This window comes from Nicotiana attenuata, unplaced genomic scaffold (assembly GCF_001879085.1).
Source record: "Nicotiana attenuata strain UT unplaced genomic scaffold, NIATTr2, whole genome shotgun sequence".
Classification (NCBI taxonomy): domain Eukaryota; kingdom Viridiplantae; phylum Streptophyta; class Magnoliopsida; order Solanales; family Solanaceae; genus Nicotiana; species Nicotiana attenuata.
In genome coordinates, this window is record NW_017670845.1 from 368,542 (window position 1) to 389,235 (window position 20,694).

Below are 20,694 nucleotides of genomic sequence, written 5' to 3' on the forward strand. Positions count from 1 at the left end.
ATATATATTGCTATATTCTTTACTCTTACCATGGAATAATGGAGCATATATTCCACAAAATAATAAACCACAAGTTGCCATCAGAATACAATATAATATGCACTACCTTTGCCTACATGCACGTATATACTATATATATATATATATATATATTACCCAGATTTCATAGTTAGACACCTTTTAATGAATTTCCCGTCAGTCCGTAAATTGGGATAACTTTTGAGACTAAAACTATAGTTCCCATCCGTAAGGATCAACGTAACTGAGCAAAGGATAAAACGGATATATATGCGTACAGCATTATGCATGTATGTCTTAATTATTTCTGCAACAAGATACAACATGCTTAAAACATTGAGTAAACCCAAGTGTAATACGGTCGATGACAAAGATTTGTTACAAATATATAGAGAACCTCAATGCCTTCAATAGACAGCACTGGGTCTTAATACCTAGTTGGCCCATTGCTAACATATGATAGAATCGTGTTCTATAACTCGATAAAGATATGAGCATGAACATAGTCTAATATTTGTTGATATATATTTAGTAAATTTCTCAGTACACACATATTGGAGCAAAAGTTACTAGATTCACGTGAACCGATACATTAATTACATGCTAGATCATGAACGTTGTCGCCAGGCATAATGAGAGACCAACAGAAATCTGTACTAAAGCCACCACTAATTTTGGATGTTCATCTGTTACGGTAATAGTCTGATCTGTACTATTTTGACGAGAAAAATAAAAGGTCTGTGTGTATGTTATTTTGCTTTTGATTTTATTGAGAGATTAAGTGGTGGGGTTAGAAAATAAACGAATCAATTACACCTACTTTAGTGAGAAAGAATAAATTATGTGCTAAAACTTAACTTACGCAGAAACTCTTTTATTTTTGAAGTAGCCAAAAATCTCAATCACTGTCGGAGTTGCCCCATATAATGTAGGACAAGCAAGTATTTTGAAGTAGGTATGTTTCCACAAAGAAAACTGACCCTACAACCTTCAAATCACTTAGTAATTGTTTATACGAAGATATTAAAGTCAAGAGAAATATTGAAGGAAAAATTCATCCAATCAAAAAGAAATGTAGAATAATACTCTAGTTCGTATATCCCATTCTTCTAGCACAATCAACCAACAAATTGACTATCGTCACGCAATAATTATTTTCATCACTTCCTGGATTATTTAATTTCCGCATTTTAGCCTACGATGGCTTGTTTTATCAATCATAGAAACCCATTAGAAACATATCAAAATGGCCAGACAGACACACGCCTAATGTTAATCGATTGAATTCTGATCATGTCACTTTAACATATTTTACCATCAGAATTGTTATATAGGGTAATGATGCTATCTTCACCTCCCTCAAACTGTCTATACTAAAAAGTAAACTGTGTCACGTTGCTCCAAACAGATGACAACAACATACCCAGTATATTCTCACAACTAGGGTTTGGGAAGGGTAATATGTACGCAATCCTTCCCCTACCTTGTGAAGGTAGAGGGGTTGTTTCCGAAAGACCCTCGGCTTAATACAACCAAACCACAGCAGTTGCTCCAAACAGATGGAACATGAATTATAATAGCTCACACCATATTCATGCCAGTATACCGTCGCTGATTTCCTCGTGATTGGGGTTGGGGGGGAGGGGGGGGGAGGTGTTTCACATCACAACACCACCTAATGGGATGGGGAAATGATCTCAACCTCTCCCGATCTGGTAATTCCATCAATACTGATTACAATAAAAAGAACTACATCTCAATCCAATATTGGTTGGGGCTGATTATATGGCCAGGTATTCACAACTTCAACATGAAAGCTTATTGCAATCCCACATCAAATTTCTGCCAAAATCTTGTCCACAACTGAGTAACAGATTCTTTTTTCTTTTCGATTAAGTTCTACAACTAAGCATAGATAAAAAGAGATTTACATGATACATTAAGCACAAGAATTCAATCTCAACTATTGTAGATGGACCTGAGGAATGCCATTACCATTTCCTCATTAGAAGGCACTATAAGTTAGTATTATTAACAAAGAATAGTACAACACATTAACTGGCTAAGACCAGACAGAGATTCTAACTACAACACTAGTGAATATCAGGTTACAAAATGTACAAATTCTGTTTTACAATACAGTCACATTTCCTTCCTTCGGAAGCTGTTCAAGACGTCAAGCTAGAGAGCTTTTGGGGTTCATTGGATATTTCCCCAAAACATCTGAGACTCTTACTCGTTGCACCTCTTTCGCTGAGAAATTTAAGAAGAAAACAAAACAAAACAAAAAAAGAGGTGAAATTTAGAATCAATACCAGCACCAAAAAGGTCTTTAGGACTAATTGTGCTAAAATTCTATAGATTAGGAAATCCTCAATTTAATAATTCTTTTTTGGGTTGAAAACTGCAAACATGAGACGAAATCTTTTTTGTCCCCTTTTCTATTCACCATCTCACTGGAACAAAGAGGGGAGAGAGGAAACGAGTTAAAAGCCCAATAACTAAAATTAGGTCCGGTATCAAATGTGGCCGCGATTCTCTTTCAGATGCCACAAGGAAGGACCTTGATTGCATTGGATTCAAACACCTCGTCCTATCATATAGCAGTCAATGCAACAATATTATATAACCACTCCAAACTTAAACCAAGAGGAACTAACAAAATGTTAATCCATACAATGCACCATTCATCCTCTTTTGAGGATTCAAATTTACCAAAACTTAGTCAGAAGCCATTCCCAGGACTGTGAGAATGGTTTACCCAAAAAGATTCTATAGAGAAAAATGCACAATTAGCTTGTAGTCCAATTCATAACTATCTTCTAGGTCATCCCTTTTATTAGAACCAAGGCAAATACAGACACAAGACTTTACGAGATATCAAACACCATCCTGTATCATTTCTTGCCAAGTAAAATATTAAACGAACAGGAGTCAATTCTTGAAGCAAAATGCATCTTACAAGATCAACCAGAAAAATCCAACTCATAAAAAAATGGAAAAAGATACTTCAAGGCAAATCTAAGAGTACAACAATAGAGTCTGCAGGTTTACTTACTTTTTCATTCAAATTTCTGTTGTAAAATTACACATATCTCTAGGGCTATAATAAAGCAACAATAAAAGCAAAATCACAAAGTACCTTCCTCCAATGCAAGCCGGATGGACCTCTTCTCCAGTTCAACAGCATGTTTGCTTAGGTCAACAGAGGACAGAGAACGAAGCACTGCTCGATGAGATTGTATTTGAGCAAATGAGTGAGAAGAAGGATTACTACAAACAGATAATTCAGTGAACAAGCCTCAAGAAATTTGAATACATACTCTGGATATAATCCTCTTGCTTTGATCGCTCCAGTTTGTGCAATAAGTTCTGCAATTGGAAATACCGCTCTTCCCAATGCTTAAAATTAACCTTCTTGGGATTATCCAACAATAGGCTGGTAGAAGTTACTTGATAGTTGCTAACATTAACTGAAGCTAAGTTGTTGTTGGACTCTCCTGTAGAGGGAGGAACTGAAGGTTTCATGGACAAGGAGACCCTGGAAGGAGTCCTTGACATTGATGAAACTTCTGGAACGTAATATCTAGCTTCTTTTATCTGGATTTCGGTCTGAGCTTTCTCATCATGTTGAAGCTTTTTCAGTTGTGAATAATCAGTAACACCACTTTGGTTGTTACTAGCAGCAGTCTTGCTTAACTCTCCGTCAGGTCTTCTACGAACATAGACAAGATGCCCGCTACCAGAATTGTTTGTTGAGCATCGGTTGAGTGGGTTCACTAGGCATTCAGGAGTAGGTCTTTTGGAGCCAGTTATATTAGAAACATTATTGACCATATTGTTCGCTTCAGGAAATAGTGGGCTTTCAATTGATTTGGAGGCTGCAACCACATTCTCGCTCTGCGAATCTTGTACTGCAGTACCCATTACAGCTTCTGGCACTGATAGCGGTTTATCATGCTTGGGTACACCAGATTTAGTATTAGCCTTCCCGTGGTCACTTGTTTTTGAATCTACTGTTTGTTGACCCATCTAAGAGAAGGTGTATGTTAGACAATTAAATAGATCTTGCATTTTCTAGTAAATATGAACAAAATCTTAAGTATAAAAGTTAAAAATTTCTTCTTTATCATATAACAGCAACCACTCCAAATCAATATGCTCCTCTGATACTCTCTAAATTCATCTACAATTTGGAAATGAGACAATAACTATAAGAAGACAATAAAAAGAATTACTACATATACCTTGTTTTTTTTTCTTTTTGCAAAAATACATTTAACGTGTTTTTCACTATAGGGGTAAGGTCTGCATAACCCCACTTATGGGATTATACTGGGTTTGTTGTTGTTGTTGTTGTTGTACATTTAACGTGTTTTAAACAATGTTATTAAAAGTCTCTCTCTTCTTCGCTTAAAAGGGTGAGCAAGGTGAAGCCAGGGATTATCGCTTCATGAGTCTCACGCGCTTCAAACAATAATGCACAAAGTGATCCAAACACAAAGCTGTTGGTTCTTTGAATCTCAAATTAAAAGAGTTCGATTAATATCAGTATTACTGTATATTGGATGATGATAAAATTAATCTTGCAATTGCAATTTGATCATTATAGTACTAAATTCATATATGTTTGGTAGCTTGTAATTTTCTGTAAGTTGTGCGCTTCATTTCTTGCTTTTCGCTTCAAACCATGCACCTTGTTGCTTCTTTGCGCTTTTCTTTTAAAATATTTGCTTTTAATCTTAAAGCCCTGGCTTGCTATAATTCATTCACCATTCACGGAAAAAAAGTGATACGCAACCATTAGAATACAACTCTTCAATCTTCACCATGATAAATTCAAGACTACTTTTTCTTATGCACCGATTATAATAGAAGGAACAAGCATATACTAATCAATAAGCTTCTTAAGTGGAACAAATCCATCAGCTCTAGAATCAGCTCAGAGAAGGTAAGTACTTCCAACAGATTTGCAACATCAAGTCCCAAACTACAAAACTAGCACAAGTTAGGTGTAGATAGCAACCCTGCCACACTCAATGAGCGTGTTTAACTTTTGAAAGGTTATTTTCAATTTTTTCTTTTGGAAAGCTGTGTCTTAATAACTGAAATCATTTTCTTTTCAGAATATTATAAGGAAAACCCGAAAAATTTAAAACAGAAGTTAAGAAGATAACCATTTTGAGCTGCAGTGTTGTAGAGGGACCAATTCATCCCAGTAGTTGTTCAACAAAGTAGTGGTACTTGGGAGATAATCAGATAATTCTAGTTTTACACATCTAGGAGAGGCCAAAGAAAGATACTCTAGGGTGTAGGGGCTTCATAGGTAGCAGTGATCTTGACCCTATTCGAGATTAATGTAGGATTTTATTTCAAATGTTCCCAGCAAGGAGTGGTGTAGGGAAAAATAAATAGGACATGATTTACATAAAAAAATTGCATGGATGAAAAGAAACTTGATAAATAATCAATTTAGAACAAATGCAATGTATGCCTACATTTGCTTGTCAAGTACATATGTATTTCCTAAGCAAAGAAATTATGCAGAAAATGGACTAAATGTATCTCATGCGTGATGGAGTCGGGAATATTACTCTCACGGTCTCACCTCATAGGCTCACCGCATCGAGATGATGGAGCATGACATGAGAAGAAGAAAATGTTCCATTCGAGGTGGTTCCATTCCAAGACATAATGAAAAGTTATCTGCAGCTCTGAAAAGAAGCAGCGACTCAGATGAGAACATATTCCCAGTTCAGCATTTTTCACCAAACAAAGAGCAAAAGGGAAGAGGATCCAACAAAAATTTACTAAACTGAGATAAATAAAATAAGTTCTGCTAAAATTGGTTTGAATGTGTCCACTTAATCTGCATAGTTTCGAGAAGCACTTTTGCAGATACTACTAATAGAATGATTCGTCTCGGAAATTTGAGCAATGACAGGTCTACAGAAAAATAACCAAGTCATTTGATACAAGAGAATAGAGCTGAGGTAACAAGCTAGCTGACCATTTGGCAGACTTAGCCTTCAATGCGGATGGGGAACTCATAATCAATTCATTTGTGGAGCTGGACACCAAAGGAAGGGCATTCTGAATTTGGATAAGCTACAGTGGCCATCGTTGAGAACCAAGGCAGTGAAGGGAAGAAAACAATGACATTCTATACCATGAAGAGTTTCATTAGCATATGGTGGCGGATGATGGGGCAATGGTTCTATTCTGTGGCATTCGGATACTTCAAGGTGGAAAGCAGCTTGCACAAAATGAAATCGTTGGCAGTGTGGAACTTCATTTCTTTCGAGCATTTTATTATTTTGTTCGATGTGAGTTCATCTTAGAATATTAAATAAATTCAAAGATGACATTAGATAGTTTCATTATTTCATTAGACATAGTTTGCTTTCATTGAAATAGTGTACACTCGTTCTGCACTCAAGTTGGAATCTTTATTACTCAAATTAGCCACTAGGTAACCTCGTGGTAGATTAGCTTTAAAAAAGAGAGTAGAGGCTGAGGAAGTCTGTAAACTATAGTTTAATGTGTGTTAAGCTAATAAAAGCAGTTCTCGTCTATTTATCTATCTCATCGTATTCGTTTGGTGATTAAGCTTAGAAAAGGTAAAAGATATGGCAAAAAATTTAGGGCAGTTTAAAATGGGTTAAGTAGAAGAATTGGTCATAACCTGATCTTCCCGTAAGCCTATTCATTTAGTCTTTCCTGGACAACGGATCATCTTTGAATTACAATGTTAATAGCTAAAATTAGGAAGCTTTCTTCTTTTAGAGCAATGCAATACAGTGATACCAAACTCTCAATAAAGAAAACAGAGATCCCTTTCTCCAGCAATAGTACGTATATTGCAATCCGTGTAACAGCGGATACAGAAATTCTTTTGAATATATCTAAAATCCAACTTAGCAGAAACTTTATACCATGAATCAATAAACCAACAAGAATGAGCTATAAAATTGCTTACAGTAACAAATATCAATTCGACAGAATTGGATTGCATAACTACAATCTAACATATCAAACAAAAAAATTGAGTAAATAAAGAAATAAGTACCTTAATATGTACACACGGATATGCTGCCAATTTCTTCAGAAAGTGGAAGGTAATCACAACGACGGAGGAATAGAGGGCACAAACAACCAGTGGCCCTCAAATTGTTGATCGTGCCTGTCTAGTGCGTGCAAAGAGGAGAATCATTGGTTATTATTGTGACCCGTTACGACCCAATTCTCATGTGGGCCATTTGGGATGTGATCCAATTAGACCCAAATTTTCTAATTTTCAGGCCCAACCAACAAATGAATTAGATGTATATTCTACTTTGTATATATTTCAATAATTTAGCCATTACATTAGTTAATTGTACACATTTTAACATAATGTTAAGAAATAATAAAGAAAGAATCTTTTATTTTTTATTTACTTTTTTTATATTCCATCTAATTCTAACATTTTCAAATATCCTCCGAAAATACGTGCAATTTAATATATTTCAATTATTAAAACCAAAGTAAAAAACTTCAAATCTCATTTAACAATAATTTTTTACAAATCAATGATGGAATTTAAAATGAAACTAACTCAACTTAACTTGTGACAGATAATCTTCTAAGTAAATTAACCTAATATTAGTACAAATAGTAGATATATATGTACGTGTATTTGTTATTCCCTTGACATTTCTTATTAAGCTTAAAGCTTAACATAATTACACGAGCAAATATGTTAACCCGTTATCGATTTCAATGGCATTAATACTTTCGTTACTCCAGCCCTCCTAGCTGTTTGACCAAAGAACGATAATCTTTGGTTAAACTAATTAATCAGTTATTAAGGGGAGTTAATCTTAGTTAAAGCTAATAACCACAATTTTTAGATTAATGGTGAAAAAAAATGGGTAGTGAAGAAACGGAATTAATGCCCAGTATTATGTAATAATATGTTAGAGGTATCGGATATTAAATAGCAAATAATGGCACTAAATGTAAATAAAGAGGAAGTTTCGCCCAATATTGAATGAGGTGGATGATTCCTTCCTCTGACAGTGAAGAATGACAAGAATACAACAAAAGTAGTGAGCACTTTCTCGGATCTGGTGGAAATGACAATGGATAATCTAAAAGGGTTGAATCTCGTCAGAACGTTCTTTGTGTTTATCTAGAGAGCATGTTTTTCAAAAGAGTGCTTATCATATGGAATATTACATGCCTTTTACCTTATATCTCATGCTATTTATATGGGATATTCCCAAAGAACCCTAAAAAGTACAAACGGAGAGAATAATTAATAAAATATTCCCTCTGAAGATCACAATACAAAACTAGTTGTTACTTCTATCTATGCTGCTCGACCCCGGCCCTGATGGACCGCTCAGCGGCACGTTCTATTGACCACTGGTCGACCTCGGCCAAACTGCCCGTGTTGATTTGTAAATCACTCATGATAATCATCTCCACGTGCCGAATTTCTTCGATCTGATTTTAACCACTACAGTTAGTCCCTCCGCTTATCGAGGTTATCTTTTGGTCTACCTCGGTGAGCGGACTTCATTAGTCATAGTTTGAGAAATTCGGGTGGGGAGGTCGAGTGGTGAGGATCGCGGTCGAGATGGTGACGTGGCGTTTTGAGAACCACACTTAATGACGTCGGTTTAGAATGACGTCACGGCTTCACGCGTCATTATTACGCATCTTCCCGATGTGTTACATCGCTTCTCATGCCCCTGTTGTTTCGATCCCTGTGCATTTGACGGTTGATTGTCTCGATCTGAGTGTCGGTGTTCTCTATAAATAAGGGTGGGGAACCCTTTTGAGTAAACCTTTATATTTTCCAGCCTTTGAACCTGCATCTTTTCCTCTCTTCTTCTTCTTCCTGTGTTCCTAGCCCAGTTGCTTCTATCTTTCGCAATCTTACTCTCCTTTCTGGTTCGAGTGATTCTTGTTATTTCTGCCTCTTTCGAGTTCGTGTCTTCTGTATTTACAACCAACCAAAAATGGTTAATGCACCTCTTGCCTCTGATGAGGCTCCCCAACTAACCCCACTAGCAGTGAGAATGCCTTCTCATGATGACGATGTTGTTGTCGTTGTCGAGGACGAGAGCTTTCCCACCGTAGAGGAAGTCATTCCTCGTAATGATAAAGCTAGGATCGGACTTCTCGAAGTCACCTGCGAACAAGCCTGAACCTGTAAAGTCTGAAATGGATGTAACTGATCTCGCCGAGCTTAGGGCCAAGTACAACATCCCGGCCCACATCGACTTGGTCCCAGCTGGGAGCGACATAATCCATATTCATCGTCCTGGTATTGCGCATTTTACACGTACCCGTTCCAAGTGGGCTATTCTCTTTCTTTTCCCCCGTTGGCGGAGGAATTCTGTCGCTACTACGGCATCTGTCCGGCCCAGCTATCCCCTTATATTTATAAACTCTTCCTCGTGTTGATAAAGTACGCGAAGCTGGCCAACCGCGGGATTTCCATCCGCCATCTGCTACACCTTTTCGCGCCAAGCTTTCACGGGGGTACGATGTTACACCTCCGCCACCGAGGGACCAAGAGATTGGTGGTGAAGATGGACGATAAGGAAAATTGTCGGTTTTGGTTTAACTTCTTCTTCATTAAGACCGAGCATGTGGTGGCGAACCCAGTGGGTTCCCTGAAGCGTGGAACTTCGCCCGTAAGTATTTTTGCTAACTGATTGCTTGTTTTTTCTCTCACCAGTGACTTAATCGTTCTTCTTCCTCTTTTGTGCAGCCGAGAAGGAGCCTCCTACATTGGTCGCCGACATTCGCGACTGGGTGAGTTAAATTTTGCCCCACACGGTGAGGATCCACGAATAGTCGTCGTTCCACAAGAAGTTTGGACGTAAACCTTCTTCGACCGGTAAGTCATTCATTTCGATCTTCTGTAGCTTCAACTTTCATGCCGTCTTTTTTTCACTCCTTTCCTTCTTGTAGTAAAGTCAGATTAACATCTGTTTTTGTTGTCAGGTCGAAGGGTTTCGAGGAGAGTGAAGGCTCCTACCCCCGCTTTTCGTCAATCAGGTGCCTCGACCGGTCTCTGCTCGTTGCTACTGCAGGCAAGTCCGTACGGACTCCGGCTTTGCATAGGCCTAGCCGACGGGCGACTGCCCCATCAGTGGAGACTCCAGTTTCTTCTGTACTACACTTGGTAGACTGATAAGTGCATTTTACTTGATTTTTAACATACAATTTCTTTGAAAAACACAAAAAAAAACTATCATATTTTTTCCATACTTTGTCTAAATTATGCAGGAAAGGTTAAAGAAGTATTGGTCCGGGAACGAGAAGATTATAGAGGAAAAATTAGAAAAACGGACAAGCTAAAGCAGAGTAAAATATGGTGCTAAAGAAAGACGTGATCTGCTATGACAAAGGACAATTGACTACAACAAACTATAACCGACTCACAACCGGCTACAATAAACTATAACTGATCCATAACCAAAGAAGCTCATAACCAAGCATAACAAGTTCATATCCAGAAGATAATTGAAAACCTTGTCATGGCTTGCCTATAAAGAGGCATCATTCGTGAAAGAAATATTGGAAGAAAAATCTGAGAAGTGTAATATTGAGCAGAAAGTTTTTCCTTTCTCTTTGTTCTTTAGTTTTGCTTCTGTTTCTTCTTTTAGCCATTACTCTGGCTTCATTTCTTGTTCTGAATAAATTGTAGTATTGAAAATTACTCTAGTTCCTATTTTTAATTAAATAGGAGGAATTATTCTCTTGAATATTTCTCTCTATTTTCTTATTTAATGGGCAAGATTATTTCCGTTGTCGGTATTGGCTCCAATATGGAGTAACTTTTCTTGTGTTGGAAAAATGACGGATCTTAATATTTTTATATAATAGTAGATATTATTCTTCAATTTCACATGCTTGAGCTGAAGCTTTTTATTTAAATTTTATCTGCTTTATAGTTGGGTGTTATTTAATTTATTATCATCTATCAATTTCGTACTACATATTAACTTCTTACTAGTTCTGTAATCGAAAGAGGCAGAAGAAGTAATACTTAATTTTGGTATTGATAGATGGTAATCTATATTTAGTGACATCTAGCTCATATATGTTAAAATTGATTCTACACTTATTTGTAATCGAAAGAGGCGAATATTGTAGTAATCAGTTAGAACAAGTAGGGTAACCGAAAGGGACTTATTAAAAAGAGCATGCTTTAGTTCAAGTATATATTTCTGGTTCTTTAATATTACCATTTTAACGATTAATTTGTATAACCGAGAGGAGTGCATTTAATTGTTCAACTATAGTAATAATATATAAATGTAATCGTGAGAGGCATTTATACATTTATGAGAAATAGAAGTTGAAGGATAAATGTATCTACTATATAATAAAAATATTAAGTGAAGTCAGGATCCCAACACCTTTTTATTATATATGTGAAAAACAAAAATATTTTCTATTGCTCCATTCATGCATTTTTAGTTAGTTAATTTAAAACTCAACTCTTTCTGATTTTCTCAAATAGTAACTAAAACAAGAAACATCTGTAGAATAGATAAACCAATCTCTGTGGGTTCGACATCTTTCTATACTATTATTTGACAGAGTACGAGTTAAAATTTTATATATGCTAGACACTCGTCATAGACGAATCATCTCCGGGTAAGGAGGAGTTAGCTCCGCTAAAAAGGCGGAGAGTAGAGGTCGGCGACGTGATAGCTGGAGCCAAAGGGTCAGCAAGGGGAGATTCTAAGCTGTCCACAGTTGCATCTGAGGGCGACGTGGGTTTTAACACTAAGACTTTGCCGCCTGCAGAGATTGTAAAAATTGCTCTTTCGCCCGAAGTCATCGTCGAATAAGGGGGCGATCAGAGGCGGCGGAGGCTGTTCCGAGGAGCGATCCGTCACCGTCGGGGCAGGCTGACGTTCCTTCATCAGCTGAGGAGATGGGGAAGGGTGTGGCTGTGGACGACTATTGAACCGATTCCGACATCGACCCCGAAGAGGTACGGATGTTCAGTGAGGGGTTTACTCGGGTAGAAGTGAGGACGGAGGGATCTACTCGCACCATAGTCATTCCCTTGGACCGCGACTTGTTGGTGAATACAGAGAGTGTGGTTCCTTCTTTAGGTCCTCTATGCTCTAGCGTCGAGGACAGGACTTTACAGGCGTTTAATGATGCCGCTCTGTCTTTAGGCATATCCGAAATGGCTTTGAGGGTAAGTTTTTGTTGCTGTTGTCTTTTTTGTTCTCGTACCTTGCGTTCTTTCTCTTTCTTTTTTGTTTTTACAGACTTTTTCCTTCGGCTCTTCCTTTTTCATTAGACCCTTATTTTGGAGATTGAGAGCGCCCGTCGAGAAGAGAAGCGGAGGGCTATTTTCAAGAGAATGGAGTTGAAGTATCGTGAGTACTGTGCCAAGCACCGTGAGATATGCACCCGATTCGGCACGAACGGTAATTTCCAGTCTCTTAGGGATGAGCTAAAGCAGAAGGACGATGAACTCGTGAGGGTCATCAGCAATTGTAGCGAGCTCGAGGGAGCGCTTAGAATCAAGGAGGAAGAGCTCGAAGTGAGCAAGGGGGTCGAGGCTAAGTGTGCCGATCTTCAAGTTCAAGTGGCATCCCTGCGGGCCAAACTTGAGCAGAGTTTGACTAGAGCCAATGACTTAAGCGATGAGTTGATTGAGAAAACAGCGGAGTTGGAGAAGATCGAAGAAGCCAGGGTGGCGGCTTTGGCGAAGGTGGCGGCGGTGGAGGAGGTCATCCGTGTCCTCCGGTCTGAGCAGGTGAGTGAAGCGGAAATGGCCTTGCTCAGGGAGACATGGCTTAATGAGCGGATTGGTGGGCTTGATAAAGAGGTTTCGAACTTAAATGATCAGGTCGCCACTGTTGAGGCCGAAAGGGCGCAGTTGTTGGCTCGACCGTCTTCCTCTCACACTTCCGCTTATCCGATGTTGTGCGGGATTTGCACGAGAAGTGGATCCATGCCGAGGCTCAGCTAGACATATTCAGGGACTTGATGACGACAAGGAGTGTTTCTGAGGTTGAGTTCGAGGATGCTCGCGCCAAGACACGCATAGCTCGAGTCACCTTTGGTTATGATCCCGCCACGCCGCGGGCGGGCAATGGTGAAGGTGATTTGGACGGGATCGAGCAAGGTGCTTGGTACGTTGATGAGTACTCGGATAGCAAAGACGATGGTGGGGACGATGGTGGGGGTGATGATGCTGAGTAATGCTTTTGTAATCTTTTGTTTTTACTTTTGTGGGCGTCTGTTCGGCCCTTGTAAGATACCTCTTGATTTGGAATGCTATTTTTGCTGTTTATTTCCAAGTCTTCTATTTTTTCCTTGAATATTTTCCTTAATTGATTGTCTTGATTAAAAGAACTGTGTTGGTAAGCGTTAGCTGGAACGTAATCGAGTGTGTCTTTGATTAGTTCGAGCGAAGTCAAACGTCGCCATAATTAACTCGAACGAGGTTAATTATGAATCAAATTCGAGCTAGGTCGAAAGTAAGTTGAATTTGAGCAAGGTTGAATGTTACTCTTAATTAATTCGGATGAGGTCGAAAGCGAGTTAAATTCGAGTGAGGTCGAAAGCGAGTTAAATTCGAGTAAGGTCGAATGTTACCCTTGATTAATTCGAACGAGGTCGAATGTGAGTTGATTCGAACGAGGTCGAATGTTACTCTTAATTAATTCGAACGAGGTCGAATGTGAGTTGATTGGAACGAGGTTGAATTTTACTCTTAATTAATTCGAACGAGGTCGAAAGCGAGTTAAATTCGATCAAGGTCGAATTAGGGGTGGGCATTCGGTATTTCGGTTCGGTATTTAATAATTTCGATACGGTATTTCGGTATTCGGTTTCTCAATTGTGTATACCAAATACCGTACCAAAATATTTCGGTACGGTTCGGTATTTATTATTTTGGTTCGATATGGTTCGGTACGGATTCGGTTTAATATTCGGTATTTCTCGCTGATTTTCAGGTGATGAGAAAGGCAACCAACAAAGTGATACATTTCTGACAACAAAATGAAGTCCTACTACAACAAAGGAGGCTGATCTCCATCTGTGCCAAAACAGAAAAGGCAACCAGAACAAAATACCAAATGCAAACAGACTTAACATTCTGCAGTTAACACTTAACAGTTTGCTAATTTACAGAACAAATTAGCAGTCCAAAACTGAACATCCAAAGACCGAAATACAGCTAAAATACAGCTAATTAACAGTCCAACTATTACTGAACAGTTACAGAAAAATCCTCACACGGGACAGCACTTAATAGTTAATAGTTAACAATATACTAATTTGGAGCACTAAAATGGAGCAGAAATGCAGAATAGAAAATTTTCACTGCTGGGACAGCACTGTAGCAGCATTAACAGGCTGCAAATCTTATCTGAAAATGGCCAACCGAGCATGGGGCATGATTGCACTTGAACCTAAACAATATATAAATCATAAGTTAGAATTTAATTTCTGGATGATAATAAACAAAACTACATTTCTCACATTCACCCAATCCTCAGATTCAAGAGGACCTGCACTACTACCATCTTCACTAGAATATTGATAAACAGAAAATCCATCATCAAAAAGATGAAACTTGTCAAAGGCATTTTCAAAGTTTTGTGCCATCTATACAAATAGAGATAGTATAAGATTGTGTGATTCTAAGGCACCAACAGATCTAGTATATGAGTCAGTATACATATCACTATAACACATTGGCTTGGCTTAATATGAGCCTAAATAATGCGTGAAATTAGTTTGATGCAGACTCTTTAATTTTGTTTCTACTCGAAGTTAAAGTACTTAATAATTGTAAAGGCTCGTGTATTCAGTCTGTGTTTGGACTTTGGCACAGTACCATATCAATTATCACCAATTTTTTTTACTATGGCTTATAGTTATAGGTTTGAAAGTTCAGAGAGAAATGTTGATTTGTATCCAATCTTTTAGTAATTCAAATCCCACTGATTTGGTGCAATTTAAAACAGAAATTAAAAAAATTATGCGTCTGAACTCAAAAAGTTCAAAACTTAAAAATAAAGTTCAAAACTTATTCATATGAACTCCGAAGTCGGGTCTTAGAGTTAGAGTGACCACACAGAAATTAAAGTTTAAAACTTAAAAATAGAGACCGGATTTACAAAATATAAAAAGAAACCTCAAACAATCGCAAAATAAAGATCATAGAAAATTCATATGAACCTGGCCGGAGAGTTGAGCTTCGAAATAATCCAATGATTGAGTGAGTAGAGAGGAGTCGGAACTCGGAAATGAAATGGCGCCCAAATCGCCAAAGTATAGCGTTCTTGGCGCTGGCGGCCTGCGTGGGTAAAGTCGTGAAGTGAACCGGTGAAGAACTGATGTTTGAACTCTAAGAATGGAGATGAGATGAGAGTCGACTGGTCGTAGTCGTACTGGGAAGTGGGATCTGGGAGTCGAATGGAGATCAGATGATAGCCTAATGCCCTAATTTGATAATTGCTTGACTAAGAGAGTAAGAGAGGAAGAGTAATGGGCTTGGGGCTTTGGCAATTGGGCTTGGGGGAGATGTTTGGGGCTGGCCAGCTGGGTGGGACGGTGGGTACTGGGTAGATAATTAGATATAGGTCCATAAAATTTCGGTATTACCAAAATTTTAAAATTATAATGCCGAGAACCGAACCGAAATACCGAAAATCCAGTACCGAATTAGACCGAAATACCGAAATAACCGAAACCGAAATACCAAATTATTTCGGTTCGGTTCGAAATTCGGTTTTTCGGATTTTATGCCCACCCCTAGGTCGAATATTACTCTTAATTAATTCGAACAAGGTCGAATGCGAGTATCTTAATTGGCATAGTGTTAAGCTTGGTGGAGACGTAGGCGTACATCATGTACTTGTATGCTATTCTTACATATATATTAGAGAATACATGTTTTTCGGGCTGGTATTCCAGTCCCAGTCTATCTAGTCCCTTCATTGGTTGACCTAGAGAAGTATTCAAGGGGTCGAGCAATGAACTAGCTAACTTGTGTTCTCACCTGCTTGTGCTTAATTCCGATATGCCCTCCTCGTCACCTCGTTAAAAACCTCCTCAAGAAAACCTAATTGGGACAAAACTCAGAGGGCAAAAGAGTATGGCTCGGAGAATATCTTTCCTTAAAAGTTGAAGTACTTGAGGTTGGCGATGTTCCAGTTGTTTGGTAGTAGTTTTCCTTCTATCGTTTCCAGTTGAAACGACCCTTTGCTTGCCGTCACCGTAATTTTGTATGGTTCGTCCCAATTTATTCCTAGATTTCCTTCCCGTGGATATTTGCTTGCCTGTGTTTTGGCCTTAAGTACGTAGTCCCCGACTTTGAGCGGTCCGACCTTGGCTTTTTTATTGTAGTATCACTCTTCTTGTTGTTTTTGGGTGACTATCCTTATGTAAGCCATGTCTCTTCGTTCATCAGCCTCATCGAGGTCTTGTCTCCTGCTTTCGTCATTTCTCGGGCCGCTCTCGTGTGAGTATCTTAGACTTGGTTCTCCGACCTCTACCGATATTACTGCATCATTTCCATAGACTAGTGAGTAAGGTGTTTCCCATGTGTTTGTTTTTGGCGTTGTGCGGTATGCCCATAGTATTTCCGGCAGTAATTCTGGCTATAGTCCCTTGGCGTTCTCGAGCTTTTTCTTCATGATATTCAATATTGATTTGTAGTCTTTGTTCCTTAATTTGGAAAGTCCCTGTGACTTGATTGACGACGAGCTGAGAGTCACAGCGTAGGATGACTCGCTTCGCTCCATACTTGAGTGTTAACTTTAGTCCTGCAATCACAGCCTCATACTCGGCCTCATTGTTAGTCATATTCGGGCATCTTAAGGACTGGCGAATTACTTCGCCTGTTGGGACCTCGAGCACGAGTCCGGTCTAGATCACGATGCGTTAGAGGCGCCATCGATATACCAAACCCATAGGTCACATATTTTGGGGGAAGTACGGGCTGCTTCCTTTTCGACTTCAGGCATTATTTTTGTGCTGAAGTCGGCGAGCACTTGCGACTTTATCGTTGTTCGCGGCTGATAGGTTATATCATGCTCGTTCAATTCTATGGCCCATTTGGCCAATCAGCCCGACAGCTCGGGTTTATGCAGAATACTCCTCAGGGGAAAGGTCATGACCACCGAGATGGGGTGGCATTGGAAATAGGGTCTAAGCTTTCGTGAAGCTACGACCAAAGCCAGGGCCAGCTTCTCGAGGTGTAGATACCTCGTTTCGGCGTCAACCAAGGTTTTGCTAATATAATAGATGTGGGATTGCGTACCTTTGTTTTCTTGGACCAAGACCGCACTTACTGCCATATCGGACACGACTAGGTAAATGAGGAGTCGTTCTCCAGGTTCTGCTGTAGCAAGCGGTGGGGGTGAAGATAGGTATGCCTTTAACTCTTTCAAGGCGTCGACGCACTCGGAGTTCCATTATCCTTCTTGAGTACGCCAACAATTTATGGCACCTGTCGGAGGTCCGTGAGATGAATCTTGATAGGACGACTATACGACTGATCAGCTTCTATACCTATTTCTTACTTGTTAAGTTCTCCGATATTCCTTCTATAGCTTTGATTTGTTCGGGGTTGACCTCGATGCCCCGTTGTGATACTATGAAGCCGGGGAACTTTCCCGAGGTTACGCCGAAGGCGCACTTTTCGGGGTTCAATTCATACCATATCATTTGAGTATGTCAAAGGCATCTTTCAAGTGGTCGATATGATCCTCTTTCCTTTTTGACTTGACCAACATGTCGTCGATGTAGACCTCCATGGTTTTGCTGAGTTGGTCTTTGAACATTTTTGTCACCAACCTCTAATACGTTGCTCCTGCATTTTTCAGTCCGAAAGGCATCATCCTGTAACAATACGTCCCCTGGTGGGTGATGAAGGTGGTCTTTTCCTGGTCTTCCTCCTCCATGAGGATCTGGTAGTAGGCGTCTAAGAAGCTTAATAGCTCGTGCCCGGCCGTTGCGTCAATGAGCTGGTCAATATAGGGTAATGGGAATGAGTCTTTCGGTCATGCTTTGTTCAGATCCGTGAAATCCACGCACATCCGCCATTTTCCGTTCTTTTTTTTTACTATGACCATGTTGGCGACCCATTGGGGGTACTTTGATTCTATGATAGAGCCATTTTCCAGCAGTTCTTCAGCCTCCTCGCGGACTGCGTCATTTATTGTGGAATTGAATTTCTGCCTAACTTGCCATACCGGGGGTACAACGGGTCTACGTTCAACTTGTGTGTTTCTATCTCTTTCAGGATGCCCGGCATATCTACATGGGAAAAGGCAAACAAACTACATTGTTAGCTAAAAAATGGTGGAATTTACCTGGCTCTTGAAGCTTGTGGCCGATGTAGGCCTTTTTGCTGTGGTCGTCTTTGTCGAGATGTATAGGGTCGAGATCTTCCACGGTTGATCCCGTGGCCTCTATGATTTCGGGGTCCTTGATGACATCTTTCCCTTCATCACCACCCAACCTCGGCCCTGTTAATTGTTATGCCTCCTCGGCTTTGCCCTTCAATTGCTGGGTGTATGTGCAGTCTTGGGCGATGCGATAGCATTCTTGGGAAGTGCGTTGCTCTCCTCGGATGCTGAACACTCCCCAAGGGGTGGTAAATTTGATGACTTGGTATAAGCTGGATGTGCGACTTTTATGGCGTGTATCCAAGGCTGAACTATGATGGCGTTGTATGTCGTGTCTTGATCCATGATGTGGAACGTGATCTCTAAAGTGACGCCGCCGACCAGGACGGGTGGCATAATTTCTCCAAACATCCGCTCAACTGCATTGTTAAAACCCGTCAGTGTGATGCAACATGGCATTATCCTATCTTTGAGTTTCATTTGTGCGAGAACTCGAGGGTGGATAATGCACTTGCCGTTTCCATCATCGACCATAATACGTTTCACATCGGTATCTAAAATGCGTAAAGTAATAACAAGGGCGTCATAGTGAGGAAAGACCAAACCCTAGGTATCTGACTTATCGAAGATGATACTTTCTTCGAGTTCGTCATACCGTTAATGATTGATCGACCGTTTCAGCTTGTGGGTGGTCATGAATTTTACGTTGTTGATTGACGCGTCATCGCCCCCTCCGATGATTATTTGGATGGTTCGAGCCGGAGAAGGCAATTTTGGTGGAGCCTGGTGTTGTTCGCGTCCTCAAGCGAAGTTTGCCCTTCCTCGGTCGCTCAAAATTTCTTTAAGATGTCCTTGGTGAAGCATATTCACGACCTCTTGCCTTAGAGCGATGCAGTCCTCGGTTTTGTGACCCCGTTCCTGGTGGAATTCGCAGAGGGTGTTTGACTTTTTGGTGTTTGGGTAGGATCTCATCTTTTGCGGCCATTTCACTTTTGGGTCGAGCTTCTCCAAGGTGTAGACTATTTTTGAGGGAGAAACACAGAAATTGTGAGTAGATAGCAAGGGGGCATACCTCTCTCGCTTCGGTGAGTCCCTGTTTGCGGCCTAGATGGGCCGTCTCCGTGGCGGGGAGGCGGTATGATGGCGGCTCTGACATATGGTTGATGTCTTTCACGGTTGGGTCGTGGGCCTGCATGTTCCCTTCTGTTGTCATTTCTCCGGTCATTCCGGGATTCTATTTGCACTAAAGTCAACCGTTGAGTTGGCCCGTTGAGGTCGTCTTCGTTAGCCCGTACTTCGACGCAGTAGGCGTTGTGTATCTCGTCCCAAGTGGTCGGGTGATGTTTCATGAGTCGGCTCAATAATTTTCTTATCGCCCTTGAATCGCTCTTGTTTAATCCATTCTGAAAAGCTGCTACTGCCATCCCTTCTGATACATTTGGCAAGGTCATCCTCACACAGTTGAATCGGGCGAGAAAGTCTCGCAGCCCTTCATCGGGTGACTATTTAATGGTGAATATGTCATTCACCCTCGCCTCTGCTTTCTTAGCCCCGGCATGGGCAGTTACAAACTTGTCGGCCATTTCCTCGAACGTCTCTATGGAGCGTGCATGCAGCTGTGAATACCAAGTTAATGCTCCCTCGGTGAGGGTTTCACCAAACTTTTTCAGCAATATAGAAGACACTTGTTCTTTAGCGAGGTCGTTGCCTTTTACTGCGGTGACGTAGTGGGTCACATGATCCTCAGGGTCCGTCATACCGTTATATATTTTTAGGTACGACGGCATTCTGAAGGTTTTGGATATGGCGTGTGGTGCAGCTTCGTCACTGTATGGCTGCTCAACGAACCGACCGGTGTCCCTTTTTGGTAAGAGTTTTGGGGCGCCTGGTATTTTGTCTACCCTTTCTTAATGCTCTTTCATTTGGTCATGGAGCAGTTTGTTCTTGTTCTCCATCTCCTCCATCTTCCTCAAAATGGCCGTGAGGGTGTCGTCACCTGCATTATTAACGTTGTGAGTAATACCTGTTGCAGGAAGAGGGTCGTGCTGCTCATCTGTCAATGGTGCGATGCAAACTCTCGCATTCTCTCTGTTCATCCTTTAGGCGGGTTTCTCGAGGATGCTGGTTAGCGTGTTCGTCAACCACGCTTCGAGTAGCTTTTTCACCACTAGTAGTGCCTCTTCCGTTGTGGACGTAGAGGCTCATTTCCCGTGTGAGGTTGTGACGCTGCCGTGTGGAAGCGGTGAACCACTCCGCCTGGGGGAGGCGTTTGGCG

The 20,694-nt window shown here is 40.3% G+C and overlaps 1 protein-coding gene across 3 annotated transcripts; it reads right to left on the reverse strand.

Annotated features, from left to right (window-relative positions):
- Positions 1–1,871: 1,871 nt before the first annotated feature.
- On the reverse strand, positions 1,872–7,227 carry LOC109243857. Of its 3 annotated transcripts, none has more exons than XM_019410862.1 (5): positions 7,088–7,227; positions 5,640–5,732; positions 3,342–4,050; positions 3,161–3,244; positions 1,872–2,271 (listed from the first exon to the last, which is right to left on the reverse strand). In XM_019410862.1, exons 2-5 carry the CDS (start codon positions 5,709–5,711, stop codon positions 2,195–2,197), a joined length of 942 nt encoding a protein of 313 aa, XP_019266407.1. In that variant the 5' UTR covers positions 5,712–5,732; positions 7,088–7,227; the 3' UTR covers positions 1,872–2,194. The 3 variants fall into 3 exon arrangements, with proteins under 3 accessions (XP_019266407.1, XP_019266408.1, XP_019266409.1); XM_019410863.1 differs by having other exon boundaries at positions 5,627–5,732; XM_019410864.1 differs by lacking the exon at positions 5,640–5,732.
- Positions 7,228–20,694: the final 13,467 nt, after the last annotated feature.

What these genes read in the sequence shown, in the direction of transcription:
- LOC109243857 (XM_019410862.1), bottom strand. Translation starts at nt 5,711, where the DNA reads ATGTCTTGGAATGGAACCACCTCGAATGGAACATTTTCTTCTTCTCAT. An exon ending in GCAAGAGGATTATATCCAGA is followed by an intron (nt 3,245 to 3,341) that starts GTATGTATTCAA and finishes CTCATCGAGCAG; the next exon opens with TGCTTCGTTCTCTGTCCTCT. An exon ending in CCGGCTTGCATTGGAGGAAG is followed by an intron (nt 2,272 to 3,160) that starts GTACTTTGTGAT and finishes TAAATTTCTCAG; the next exon opens with CGAAAGAGGTGCAACGAGTA.